Source organism: Panthera pardus, unplaced genomic scaffold, assembly GCF_024362965.1.
Source record: "Panthera pardus isolate Hobbes unplaced genomic scaffold, ASM2436296v1 HiC_scaffold_2, whole genome shotgun sequence".
In the NCBI taxonomy this organism is placed as follows: Eukaryota; Metazoa; Chordata; class Mammalia; order Carnivora; family Felidae; genus Panthera; species Panthera pardus.
In genome coordinates, this window is record NW_026526765.1 from 36352451 (window position 1) to 36366647 (window position 14197).

Genomic DNA, 14197 nt, shown 5'->3' on the forward strand with positions numbered 1-14197 from the left:
GAAAACCATATGAAGCAAGGTGAGAAATTATAATTGATTTTTGCAAAACAGCAAGTTGCACAGTTTGGCTGTAGGCCACTCTGGAACATGTGGAGCAGCAGGGAAAGTAAAGCTGGAAATTTAGCTGGGACCAGAGCACAGAAGGGCTGGAATACGAGTCTAGGGAGGCTAAATTGGATTTAATTTTGTATGTAAAGAGAGAAAGTTTCTCAGGAGAGAAATGAGTAGCTCATCCTCATTTAAAAAAAAAAAAAAAAAAGATTAATCTAGCAGCAATGTTTTAAGTGGCAGTTAGAGAAGACAGCCCAGAGACTGGAAGGCAAAGTAAGGAGACAGTGCCAACTGTCCATTTGAGAGGACTAAGGTTAGGGCCAAGGCACTGGGGAAGGCAACAAGGGCACAGTGGGATGTACTGCTACAGTGCACTGATGGCATTTGGTGATTGGATGTGCAGAGCAGAGAAAGTTTCCAAAAAGACTATAATTTTACATTCCAATTGACTTGAGAGAACGACTAAAACATTTACTGAAACACTTCAAAAGGAAAATGGCTTAGTCATGATAGATAACGACTATATTACATAGCTTATTATATATACCATGTAGATTTTAAGAAAACAGCATATTGGCAAGAACTTGGAGCTCATAATTTACAGAAGTAAGGTGCAAGAAGACATAAATTTAAAAAGAACAGATTAAGATATGCAAAATGAGAAGCCAATGGCTTATTCATGGTTCAGTGTTAAGGAAGTCCAAAAAAGAGATTCAGGATGTGTGTTTTGTTAACACTTTAAAAAGTACCACCAAGGGCTCAAAGGCAAAGGCTTTGATGAGTAACAGGTCTCTGATAACTTGCAAGGAAACAACTTTGGTAAAGAAGTGCAGATCAAACCACAGTGTAATGATTACACAGCTATCTTTTGAGAAGGTTGGTAGTAAAAGAAAGAAGGGAAAGAAAAGCACTATAAGAAATATGAACAATTATGTGAATATTCCTTTGGTCAGGAGTGACCTGAATATTCAAGTGGGCAGACAGAAGACTTCTGGGGAGGTATGGAAAGAAGATGCAAGGCAAACAGGGGATTATTGACATTCAAGTGTTTTTTGTTTGTTTTTTTTAAGTGTGTCTATTTTGAGAGAGACAGTATGAGTGGGGGAGGGACAGAGAGAGAGGGAGGGAGAGAGAATTCCAAGCAGGCTCCTTGCTGTCTCCATGCCGTCAGCACAGAGCCCAATGAGGGGCTCAAACTCACGAAATCATGAGATCAAGACCTGAGCCAAATCCAAGAGTCGGATGCTTAACCAAGTGAACCACCCACGCACCATGACATTAAAGTGTTTTAATGAGGAAATAGGAAATGAATTACTTGCAACAGGTCAGGTTCGTCTATAATCAGAGTCTAAGGAATAAACAGGTAAAATGAACATGGAAGGAGAATAGAAATCAAAAAGAAGATAAAGAAACAGTTCAGTTAGCAAGAGATGACAGAGTGTAAGGTTGAAAAGATATAGATAATGAGGACACACGAAAGAATTTTTATGACTAGGGATACAGAAAATGAGACCGTTCTGACAGTCATAATTAGAAGAAAAATGTTCCAGTACTTTTTTTTTGAACAATCGAATCTGTATATGAGAGAACAGATGGGAGAAGAAAAGCAAAGCACTGGGTTCTGACTCCTCTCCTGAGTAGTGTTATAACATGGACTTGAAGATTTGCCATGAAAAGAGAAAATAAACCATGACCATGTACCATGGATATCGAGGACTAGAAATCTTACCTCTCTCAGAGGATCGTTGAGTTCATTGAGAATGTTTTCCTCATCAAAGATTTTGCCTTGGTATCTGTGTTCATAGTAATCGTGTATCTTCTGACGCATATCAGCTGGTAACTTATGGAAGGACATGTATTGTTCCACTTGCTTATACTGTAAGGAATGGAAAATGGAAATTAGAAAACATCGTTATGCTGTATGAAAAATTATCATGTTACTTTGTCATGCTCAATATTCAATAACATTTGAATAACAGTAACAGAAAGAAGAAATCTTTTACGGGGAAGGAACTAATGTACAAGGTATAATGTACCTACTCTGTGTGACATGCTATGCGAGGAATTTATTAGGTAAACATTTCCTGTAAAGAACTGAGATGTTGTTGAGGGGCAGGAAAGGAGCTCTGAGTGAATTTAAGGGTGTCATCCCAGAAAAGCCAGTGATGGGGCAAGAAAAAAAGTGATGTTATTTTCTTGGAATCTTTGTTCAGCTGAGTTCTAAAAAAAGTATCAGGTTGAGGTTTGGTGCCTCATCTGGATAGAATCTCCTAAGTTTGGGTAGTACAAAAGGTTCTATCTTAGACCTTATAGCAAAAGATCAGACCTAATTAAAATTTGAATTTCGTGACAGAGAGCTTGGCAGCTGTTTGTAAGTCATTGATACTCAAGCAACACAGATGCCCTGTAGAGTAAGAGAATATGTCACACTTCAATTTAGGACTTTAGAGACTATCAGGGTGAGACTAGATCCAGATAATTTTACAGCTGAAAGTGAACTCAGACATTTAAGTTCATTTAACCAAGAAGTTCTTAAACTTGATTGTTTATAAAACTTGGGGTGAGGTTGCCTTTTGGGATTACAGATTTTTCAGCCTTAACTCCAGAGATTGATTCCCTCAATGTATTTGCTTTTGTGAATTTACACACACTCATACATACATATATACACTTTGAAAATAAATCCCTGCTATTCAAACAAGAGCATAGATATTACCTAGGAACTTATTAGAAGACAATTTTAGGCTTTACCCCAGACCTTTGAAATCAGAGTCTACATCTTAAAAAAAAGATCGTCAGATGACTTATGCACATTTAAGTTTGAGAAACATTCCCTTGGGACACCTGGGTGTCTCAGTTGGTTAAGCGTCTGACCTTCAACTCAGGTCATGATCTCACGGCTCTTGAGTTCAAGCCCTGCATCAGTCTCTGTGCTAACAGCTCAGAGCCTGGAGCCTGCTTTGGATTCTTTGTCTCACTCTCTCTCTGTCCCTCTTACGCTTGTACTCTGGTTCTCTCTCTCTCTCAAAAACAAACAAACATTAAAAAAATTAAAAAAAAGAGAAACATTCCTGTGATGTTGCAAATACAGATGGTCATGAGACCACGCTTTGACAAAATTAATTAAAGCCCCCAAACTAGTCTCATCGCATAGATGATAAAATGAATACAAATAAAAAAGTATGCAATAAAACTGGATAAATATACTGGAAAAAGACTCTTCCCTTAAACAAAATACATTTGATGTGTTTTGGAGAACACATGGATATTTTCTTCTCACATCTTTTCCTGATGAAATAGCTCTGACTAGAAGATATAGCTCTCCCAACTGTCCACAATTAGTGTAGTAATTGGTACATGATAAAACATATATCTAATCAGAGACAGCAACCTATTACATTTCTTCAAGTTTGTGTACATAATTTCCTTTCACATAACATTCCTAGTTTTTAGATTTCCCTTTTGAGATTAGTATTTTTAAAGGAAATACAACTTTGTCATGAGACTTCCTTTATTTGGTCACCAGACTGTCCCCCAAGTATTTAAAGCCTGCAGGCCTATATATATCTCTTTCTCTCTGTCTGAAGCAACTTGATTATGATTTAGGCATTTTAAATTCAGGCACCAATTCTGTCACTGTCATAGTGTGTACGTAGCTTCTAGTATGTGCTTAAGAAGGATTGCTTAATTTTTCCTGAAGAGCTCAAAATCTGTATGCCTATTTAACCTTGGTAACCTGCTTGGAGAAACCTAGGATTCAGTCTACTTGCAACTCATGCAATAGTTCATTAGAAAGAAGCTTCAGTGACCTCTGTAAGACTACTGTGTAGGATAAAGTTGATTTGCAGCTGGACTCAAAAATCTCTATCATTATTTCTAGAGACATCTGTATATCTGATTTTTACTTTTACCCAAAAAGAGGGCAGTGGGATATCTGATGTACTGTTCAGGGTCTAAGGCTCCACTGGAAACCCCCAAGTTTAACTTTTGCACTAATGATTTGCAACTAGATGATCTGGTTTGCTTATTCTGGCTTGACTATTTAAAGAGCCATTGATGGCTTGGTTGCTGAGCTCCCCCACAAACCAAGGCTCCTTGCACAGATTTTGTTGGATCAAGCCAGAAACTCAGCATGTTCCACATGCCCAAAGATGGGGTATTTTAAAAGGAAATACTGGGGAAAGGCTCTTCAGCTTCTCTTGCTTGTCTGCATTCTGTTTCTCTGAAGCACTGTATCCTTTGCCTTTAAATAAATAAATAAATAAAATAGGGGTGCCTGGGTGGCTCAGTCGGTTAAGCGTCCGACTTCGGCTCAGGTCATGATCTTGAGGTCCGTGGGTTCGAGCCCCGTGTCGGGCTCTGTGCTGACAGCCCAGAGCCTGGAGCCTGTTTTGGATCCTGCGTCTCCCTCTTTCTCTGACCCTCCCCTGTTCATGCTCTCTCTCTCTCTCTCTGTCTCAAAAATAAATAAATAAATAAATAAATAAATAAATAAATAAAATAAAAGTCTGGTGTATACTGTTAAATATTCAAACTTGGTAAAACAATAAAACAGCTTAAGACAACAGGACTGCCACAGTTTTTCTTATTGCATTGATGAAAATCTTTCAGTTCTGGACAAATAAAGGATTCAACACTCTTCAGGACCAGTAGTGGTCGAATAATCTCTGCTTACTTTTCTCAACAAACTGTCCAAACTGGTTGGACTGGCAAGAATCTTTAACCTTAACCAGGATACTAAACTCTAGATTTCTCTGTTCTTTGCATGCATCTCAGGGGGTATGGGAGACAGCATTAAAAGTTAGTAGCATTTTATTCATTTTTAAGAAATCTGTGCCTATGTGTAAGGGCCTACTCATTTAGAAAACAAATAATGTGTTCAATGTCTATCTCTGGAATTGGAAAACTAATCCTTGATTAGCTAATTATAAATGTTATACGTAAAATTATTTTATTTTTACGGAAAGTCAGGATTGATTGAATATAGTTATTTTGCCTCATAAAAATCATTTAATCACTTTAGACTTTGACCAATCTACAGTAAGAATCTTATACCACATGATCTTTGTTCTTTCAGACTAAAGTTCTATGAGTATTTCTTGTCATTTAATCATACTGAGTTCAATTTGATTTGACCCATATTACATATTTTAAACATTAATTGATTTATAGTAATTACTGATCTAACAAACTAACTGATTGCTGTGTGCCAATGGTTCTCAAGGTACAGTTGATAAAACACCAGTATCACTGGGTAACTTGTTAGAAATGCATGGTTGAAGTTTTCACCCCAGATCTACTAAATCAGAAACTCTGAATTAGAAATTCTAGCAGTCTGTATTTTAACAAGCCTTCCCTACACTAAAATATCAGAACCACTTCTATATGCTAAGTAGTGAGTTAATTTGGGACATAAAGAAGCATGTTTGAGTGAGAGTAGGGGATAGAAAGGAAATCCAGTTTTGACAAGTTAAGTTTAAGATGTCCATGGCACATCCTAATGCTTATATGTAGGTCAGGCACTTAAAAGAAAAGATATACACATAATCAATGATTAAGAGATCACTAAGGGAGAATGTGTCAAATAAAAGGATTTTTTAAAGTGGAACCTACGGGTTTTTTTTTGTTTGTTTGTTTTTTACGTTTATTTATTTTTGAGACAGAGAGAGACAAAGCATGAACGGGGGAGGGTCAGAGAGAGGGAGACACAGAATCTGAAACAGGCTCCAGGCTCTGAGCTGTCAGCACAGAGCCCGACGCGGGGCTCAAACTCACGGACCGCGAGATCATGACCTGAGCCGAAGTCGGACGCTTAACCAACTGAGCCACCTGGGCGCCCCTGGAACCTACGTTTTAAAAGCAGTTGCATCATGGAAATTGATCAAGTTAAGGGAACTGAGATTGGCCAGCGAAATGTGACAGAACCAAAAAACTTGACTCACAGCAAAGAAGGATAAAATTCAAGGGAAAGATAGGGTGCTCAAAAGGAGTATTTCTAAGAAAAGAGGTACTGAACCATAACCACTGAATTTGGGAATTGGGTAATGATCTTTGGTAGAATACAACACTTATTGAAAACAGGGACGATTTATTTTTGTCTGTTTCCCTCATACCTAACAGGACTTGCAAAAATGAATGAAAATATGATGTATGTGCGATTTGAAGAATAAAAATAATAAACTACTCATTGAAAAAGACACCTAGTAGTGGGTGGATAATGGAAAAAACGTAGAAGAGAGCAAAGTTGAAAAAAAGGTAAAATGGAAAGGATTCTGTTACTTGTAGTACTATACTGTATGCAAAAGATAACTTGATACATTTGATAGTCACTGATGAAGAGATTTTTGAAAAACAAAGATGTGAATACAATTCTTTCTTGAATATATAAAGCCAAAAGCTCAAACCGTCAGATCTAAAGAAACTACAGCATTACCATTTAAAATTATAATGTGTTTTATTTTCAAAATCTTCTGTGCAATTAAAATAGTACATAAAAATAATGTGTGAATATGATACTAAAAATGATATCTAATAGAGTGTTTATAATGAAGGCAACATTCCATTATTAAACTCATTCCTCCCATGTTACCACTTTTATAACTTTTATTTTTTTATTGTTGAGAGAGAGAGAGATGGAGGAGTGCACAGGGAAAAGCACAAGGAAAACACTTCCCAAAGCCATTGACTGGGAAAATAAGAGAGACTGATTTTTGAGAGTTTTTACAACCACGGGACTCAAAGACTGGAGTTTGAGAGGTCCATAGCATGGCTGGTATGGAGCCTGGGAGGTGCTGCAGTGCTCCTGTGGAGGAGGGCTGATAGCCCAGGGGCAGACAGCATAATCTGAGAATCCCCTGGGACATACTGAGAGAGATGGGTCCCTCTCTTGAAGCACATCTGCAAGGTGGCATTTCCTCTCTGGATACAAAAGAGCTTGCAGGCACCATTTCCCTCCCCCAACCCTCAGCATAAACTAACTTCAGTAAGCAGCACAGTGCCAACACCAAAAGCCTAAACCACTTACACCAAGCCCCACCTCCTGCCCTCTGCAGATGCTGCATTTCATTGGGAAGTGTGCCTGAGAACCAGGGAAGCAGGCCCCTCCCCCAGAAGATCAGCATAAACCCCTTGCTTGCACCCCTACTGACCATAGAGTTCTGCAAAGCTTCAGCTCTGGTGGAGATAGCATAAAGTCTCTTTTAACAAGCAGACCTGAGCACACCTAGTTAAAACTCACCACACTCTGGCCAGGGTCCCAATACTCCCCATTGCAGGCAAGGAGAAACTCTGCAGAGGACTGCCTGAGGGAAAGAGAAGCCAAAACACCATAGCAGAGTGCACACAGCATACACCAAAGACACTTCCTGAAGTGCCAGGCCATGCATGGTATATGACCTCTTTATAAAGCCATTATTTTCAAGAGCAGGAAACATAACAGGCTTTGGTAACACAGAGAAGAAGACAGAGACCTAGACAAAATGCCAAGATGGAGGGATTCATCCCCAAAAAAGAACAAGAAATGGTCACAGACAGTGATCTAATCAAAACAGATATATGCAATATGCCTTATCAAGAAATTAAAGCAGCAATCATAAGGATACTAGGTGGGCTTGAGAAAGGCATAGAGGACAACAGGGAGTCCTTTACTATAGATAACAAAAGACCTAAAAGCTAGTCAGGATGAAATGAAAAATGTGGTAACTGAGATTCAAAAATGAGTAAATGTAATGATCACAAGTATGGAAGAAGCAGGGGAATAAATATGTGACATAGAAGATATAATTATGGAAAACAATGAAGCTTAAAAGAAGAAGTAAAGAAAAATGTTAGATCATGAATGTAGACTTAGGGAACTCAGTGACTCCATAAAGTGTAATAACATTCATATGATAGGAGTACCAGAGGAAGAAGAGAGGGAAAGGGGGGCAGAAGGCTTATTTGAGGAAATAATGGCTGAAAACTTCCCTAATGGGGAAGGAAACATACATCCAAATCCAAGAGGCACACAGAACTCCCGTCAAAATCAACAACAGCAGGCTAGCAGCAAGACAAATTGTAGTTAAATTTGCAAAATTTAGAGATAAAGAAAAAAATCCTAAGAGCAGCAAGACAAAAGAAGTCCCTAACTTACAAGGGAAGAAAATAAGGTTAGCAGCAGATCTCTCCACAGAAACTTGGCAGGCAAGAAGGGAGTAGCATGATATATTCAATGTGCTGAATGGGAAAAATATGCAGCCAAGAATACTCTGTCCAGCAAGGCTATCATTCAGAATAGAAGGAGAGATAAAGAGTTTTCCAGACAAACAAAAACTAAGAGTCATGACTACAAAACAAGCCCTGCAAAAAATATTAAAGGGACCTCTTTCAGTGGGGGAAAAAAAGACGAAAAGTGACAAAGACTTGTAAGGAACAGAAAATCTCCAGAAACAATCACAACACAAGCAATAAAGTGGCACTAAATTCATATCTATCAATAATCATTCTGAATGCAAGTGGACTAAATGCTCCAATTAAAAGACATAAGGTGTCAGAATGGATAAAAAAATAAGATCCACCTATATGTTGCCTATAAGGAGATCGATTTTAGACCTAATGACAACTGCAGGTTGAAAGTGAGGGGATGGAGAACCATTTGTCATGCAATGGATGTCAAAAGAAAGCTGGAGTAGCACCATTATATCAGACAAACTAGATTCTAAGCCAAAGACTGTAAAAAAAATAAAAAAGGACACTATATCATAATAAAGGGGTCTATCCAACAAGAAGATCTAACAATTGTAAATATTTATGCCCTCAACTTGATAGAACCCAAATATATAAATAATAGCAAACACAGTAGAACACATTGGTAATAATACAGTAATAGTAGGGGACTTTAACACCCCACTGACATCAATGGACAGATCATCTAAGGGGAAAATCAACAAAGAAATAATGGCTTTGAATGACACACTGACCCAGATGGACTTAACAGATATATTCAGAACATTTCATCCTAACAGCAGAATACACATTCTTTTCAAGTGCACATGGGACATTCTCCAGAATAGATCACATATTGGGTCATAAATCAGGCCTCAACAGACACAAAAAGGTTGAGATCATACCATGCATATTTTCAAACCATAATGCTGTGAAATTTGAAGGAAACTGCAAGGTAAAATTTGGAAAGACCACAAATACATGGAAGTTAAAGAACATCCTATTAAAGAATGAATGGGTTAACCAGGAAATTAAAGAAAAAATAAAAAGTACATGGAAGCAAATGGAAATTAACACAAGACAGTCAAAAACCTTTGGGATGCAGCAAAAGCTGCATAAGAGGGAAGTATATTGCAATACAAGCCTACCTCAAGAAGCAAGAAAAATCTCCAATATAGTACCTAACCTTACACCTAGAGGAACTAAACAACAACAACAACAACAACAACAACAACAAACGAAGCCTAAAGCCAGTGAAGAGGGTAAGTAATGAAGATTAGAACAGAAACAAATGATATAGAAACAAAAAAAATAAACCACAGTAGTAAAGATCAATGAAACCAGGAACTGGTTCTTTGAAAAAATTAATACAATTGATAAACCCCTAGCCAGACCTGTCAAAAAGAAAAGAGGAAGGACCAAAATAAATAAAATCACAAATGAGAGAGGAGAGATCACAACCAACAGCACAGAAATACAAGCAATTATAAGAGAATGTTAGGAAAAATTATATGCCATTCTGAAAGAAATGAATAAATTCCCAGAAACATAAACTACCAAAACTGAAATGGTAAAAATACAAAACTTGAACAGAATAATAACTGGCAAAGAAATTGAATCAGTAGTCAAAAATCTCCCAACAAATGAAAATTCATGGCCAGATGGCTTTAGAGGGGAATGCTACCAAACATTTAAGAAGAGTTAATACCTATTTTTCTTAAACTCTTCCAAAAAATAGAAATGGAAAGAAAACTTCCAAACTCATTCTACAAGGCCTGCATTACCTTGATTCCAAAACCAATTACCCCACTGAAAAAGAATATTATAGGCCAATATCCCTGATGAACATGGATGCAAAAATTCTCAACAAAACAGTACCACATTGAATCCAATAGTACATTAAAAGGGTCATTCACCATGATCAAGTGGGATTTAATTTTGGACTTCAAGGGTGGTTCAATATTTGCAAATCAATCAATGTGATACACCACATTAATAAAAGAAAAGATAAGATGTATGATCCTCTCAATAGATACAGAGAAAGCATTTGACAAACCACAGCATCCATTCCTGATAAAAACCTGTAACATCATAGGGACAGAGGGAACATACTGCAACATCATAAAGACCATAAATACAAAAGACCCACAGGTAATATCATCCTCAATAGGGAAAGAGTGAGAGCTTTTCCTCTATGGTCAGGAACAAGACAGGATGTCCACTCTCACCATTGTCATTTAATAATGGGAAGTCCTAGTCTCAGCAATCAGAGTACAAAAATAAAAATAAAATAAAATGCATCCAAATTGGCAAGGAAAAAGTCAAACTTTCACTATTCATGGATGACATGACACTCCAGGTAGAAAACCCAAAAGACTCCACCAAAAATTTGCTAGAACTGATACATGAATTCAGCAACATTGTAGGATACAAAATCAATGTACAGAAATAGGTTGTATTTCTAGACATCAATAATGAATCAGCAGAATAGGAATCAAGGAATCGATCCCATTTATAATTGCACCAAAACCCATAAGATACCCAGGAACAAACCTAACCAAAGAGGTAAAAGATCTGTACTCTGAAAACTTTAGAATACTTATGAAAGAAATTGAAGATGACACAAATAAATAGAAAAACATTCCATGCTTATAGATTGAAAGAACAAATATTGTTAAAATGTCACCACTACCCAAAGCACTGTACACACTTAATGCAACCCCTATCAAAATACCAACAGTGTTTGTTTGCTTTTTTTTTCCACAGAGCTAGAACAAACAATCCTAAAATTTGTATGGAACCACAAAAGACCCCAAATAGCCAAAGTGTTCTTGAAAAAGAAAAGCAGGGCTGGAGTCATCACAATTCCAAATTTCAAGTTATATTACAAAGCTGTCATGATCAAGTCAGTACAGTACTGGTACAAAAACAGACACATAGATCAATGCAACAGCACAGAAAACCTAGAAATGGACCCACAACTATATGGTCAACTCATCTGCAAAGAAGCAGGAGAGTATATCCAATGGAAAATAGACAGTTTCTTCAACAAATGGTGTTGGGAAAACTGGACAGTGACATGCAGAAGGATGAAACTGGACCACATTCTTGACCATACACCAAATACATTCCAAATGGATGAAAGACCTAAATGTGATACAGGAAACCATACAAATCCTATAGGAGAACACAGCAGTAACCTCTTTGACACTGGATGGAGCAACTTATTACTAGATACATCTTCTGAGGCAAGGAAAACAAAAGGAAAAATGAACTATTGGGACTTTGTCAAGATAAAAAGTTTCTGTACAGCAAAGGAAACAATCAACAAAACTAAAAGGCAACCGACAGAATGCAAGAAGATATTTTCAAATGATATACCTGATAAGGGATTAGTATCCAAAATTTATAAAGAATTTATTGAACCCAACACCCAAAAAACCAATAATATAGTTAAGAAATGGACAGAAGACATGAACAGACATTTTTCCAAAGATGACATACAGAGGGCTAATAGACACATAAAAAGACGCTCAACATCACTCATCATCAGGAAAACACAAATCAAAACTATAGTGAGATACCAACTCACACCTGTCAGAATGGCTAAAATTAATGCCTCAGAAAACAACAGATGTTGGTGAGGATGCAGAGAGAGGAGAACCCTCTTGCACTGCTGGTGGGAATGCAAACTGGTGCAGCTGTTCTGAAAAATACATGGAGATTCCTCAAAAAGTTAAAAATAGAACTACCCTACGATCCATCAATTGCACTAGTAGGTATTTACCCAAAGGATACAAAAATACTGATTCAAATGGATACATGCACCTGTGTTTATAGCAGCATTATCAACAATTGCCAAATCATAGAAAGAACCCAATATCCACTGATTGATAAATGGATAGGAAAGATGTGGTATATACATATACAATGAATATGTATAAAGAGAATAAAATCTTTTCATTTACCACAACATGGATGGAGCTAGAGTGTATTCTGCTAAGTGAAATGAATCAGTCAGAGAAAGACAAATACATACAATTTCACTCATATGTGGAATTTAAAATACAAAACAAATGAACATGTGGGGAAAGAGAGAGAGGAAGACCATAAAATAGACTCTTAACTATAGAGAATAAGCTGAGTGTTGCTTGGGGGAACGGGAGGAGGGGAGGATGGGCTAAATGAGTGATGGTAATTAAGGAGGCCCCTGTTGTGATGAGCACAGGGTGTTATATGTAAGTGATAAATCACTAAATTCTACTCCTGAAATATTACACTATTTGTTAACTAAGTGGAATTTAAATAAAATCTTGAAAGTAAAAAAAAAAAGGCTGTAATGATAATTGTAATTCCACACTTTATATAATGAGACTATATAGTTTCAAAGTTTTTATATAGTGAGACTGCAAATGATTCCAGAAATAATTATTAATGGTAAGATCATTGCCACCAAAAGTCAGCCTCCTTGCTAGAATGTACCACAATCTTTGGAGATGATAGTAAATGTTCCTAGGTAACCTAAGAAAGGGAATCTGAATTCCTACATTTTATTCCTAAGATAAATCTATTTATGCAATAATTTTTAAAAATTAATGCAATACTTCATAATATCCTGTTTAGCTGACACTCTACACATTTTATGACCAATAGATAAGAATATACTTTTAAAAATTAGTATTAGCATATGCAAATGCTGTATTTATATGGAATCTCATTAGATAATAAATTTAGTGTTATTTTAATAAAATGCTGAGCAAGCAGCAGTACTTCAAAAAGTGAAAGTATTATGGATAATTATCAATATATTTCTGGGGATGATATGATATGATATTATATTGTGTAATAAGTTTCAAACAAACCATAGGACATCCAAAAAGGCTACTCTGTCCTCTTTATAATATTTGGTAACTATTTTTCCAACACATTTCCAGAATATTCTATTTTACTCACATAATTTACAATGTTCATTTATTTTTTATAGATACACAAAGGAGAAGGAAATATATCTAGATTATACTAAATATAAGGGCTATTAAATAGATACTAAAAATTTTACTGAATATTACATATACTTTATATTATGTTTCCAGCATACATCAAAACTAATATTTTAAATTGTAAAACAAAGAGAAAAAACAAGGTGTACTAATTCAACACCTTTTGTGTTGCCTTCTAAAGCTTATTGAAACATCGGAGTTTTTTGGTGCCCCTCATTTCCTGACAGAGGTAGATAATTATCATGACACCTTCTTTAACAACTATATATTTATTGTGAGTTTCAAAGTAACACAGCTCTAATTCTTATTTCTAAAAACATATTTTTATTGTAATTACTTTGGAATAAGTTTATTTAAAAAGAAAGATAAGAATAAAATATCTTCATAGATGGCATTCAATAAGTAGAGGGCAATGAACAAAAAAATTGAATTACACTTTTAGTATTAACCATTGCATAATTTAGTCATACTATTAAAGCATTATTCTATTCACAGATAGTTATTGGGAAGATCATTAAACAGCATGTAGCTAAAAATCCAGTTAAGTTAAAATATACACCTTATGCTCAATGAAAAAACATCATTGTAGAAATGGTGTCTGAAATGACATTTTTCATACAGAATAACAATTTCTATAAATTTTATATTCAAATGCTTACGTGTTGTAAATTTAATCATAATTTTAAAAATAATAATAACAGTGAAATATTTAAAGTTGCCCTTCAATGACTGATAATCAATTATCAGTTACTTTTAAAAAATATTTAAGCCAATTATGATTGCATTTATGACTGAGTTATCTTATTTTTTACAAAGATATTTTTAGTATTGTTATTTATTTATTTTTAATTTTTTAAGTGAAATTATTTATTTTGAGAGAGAGAGAGGCAAAGGGAGAGGGAAATATAGAGAATCCCAAGCAGGCTCCAAACTGTCAGCACAGT

General features: G+C 35.9%; 1 protein-coding gene across 1 annotated transcript in view; it reads right to left on the reverse strand.

Moving 5' to 3' along the window:
* Positions 1 to 14197, reverse strand: part of HCN1 (hyperpolarization activated cyclic nucleotide gated potassium channel 1) — a 391050-nt gene that overhangs the window by 70505 nt on the left and 306348 nt on the right. The window contains exon 5 of the mRNA XM_019464315.2: positions 1781 to 1927. Coding sequence (XP_019319860.2) covers positions 1781 to 1927 — 147 coding nt within the window. The remainder of the gene's footprint in view (positions 1 to 1780; positions 1928 to 14197) is intronic.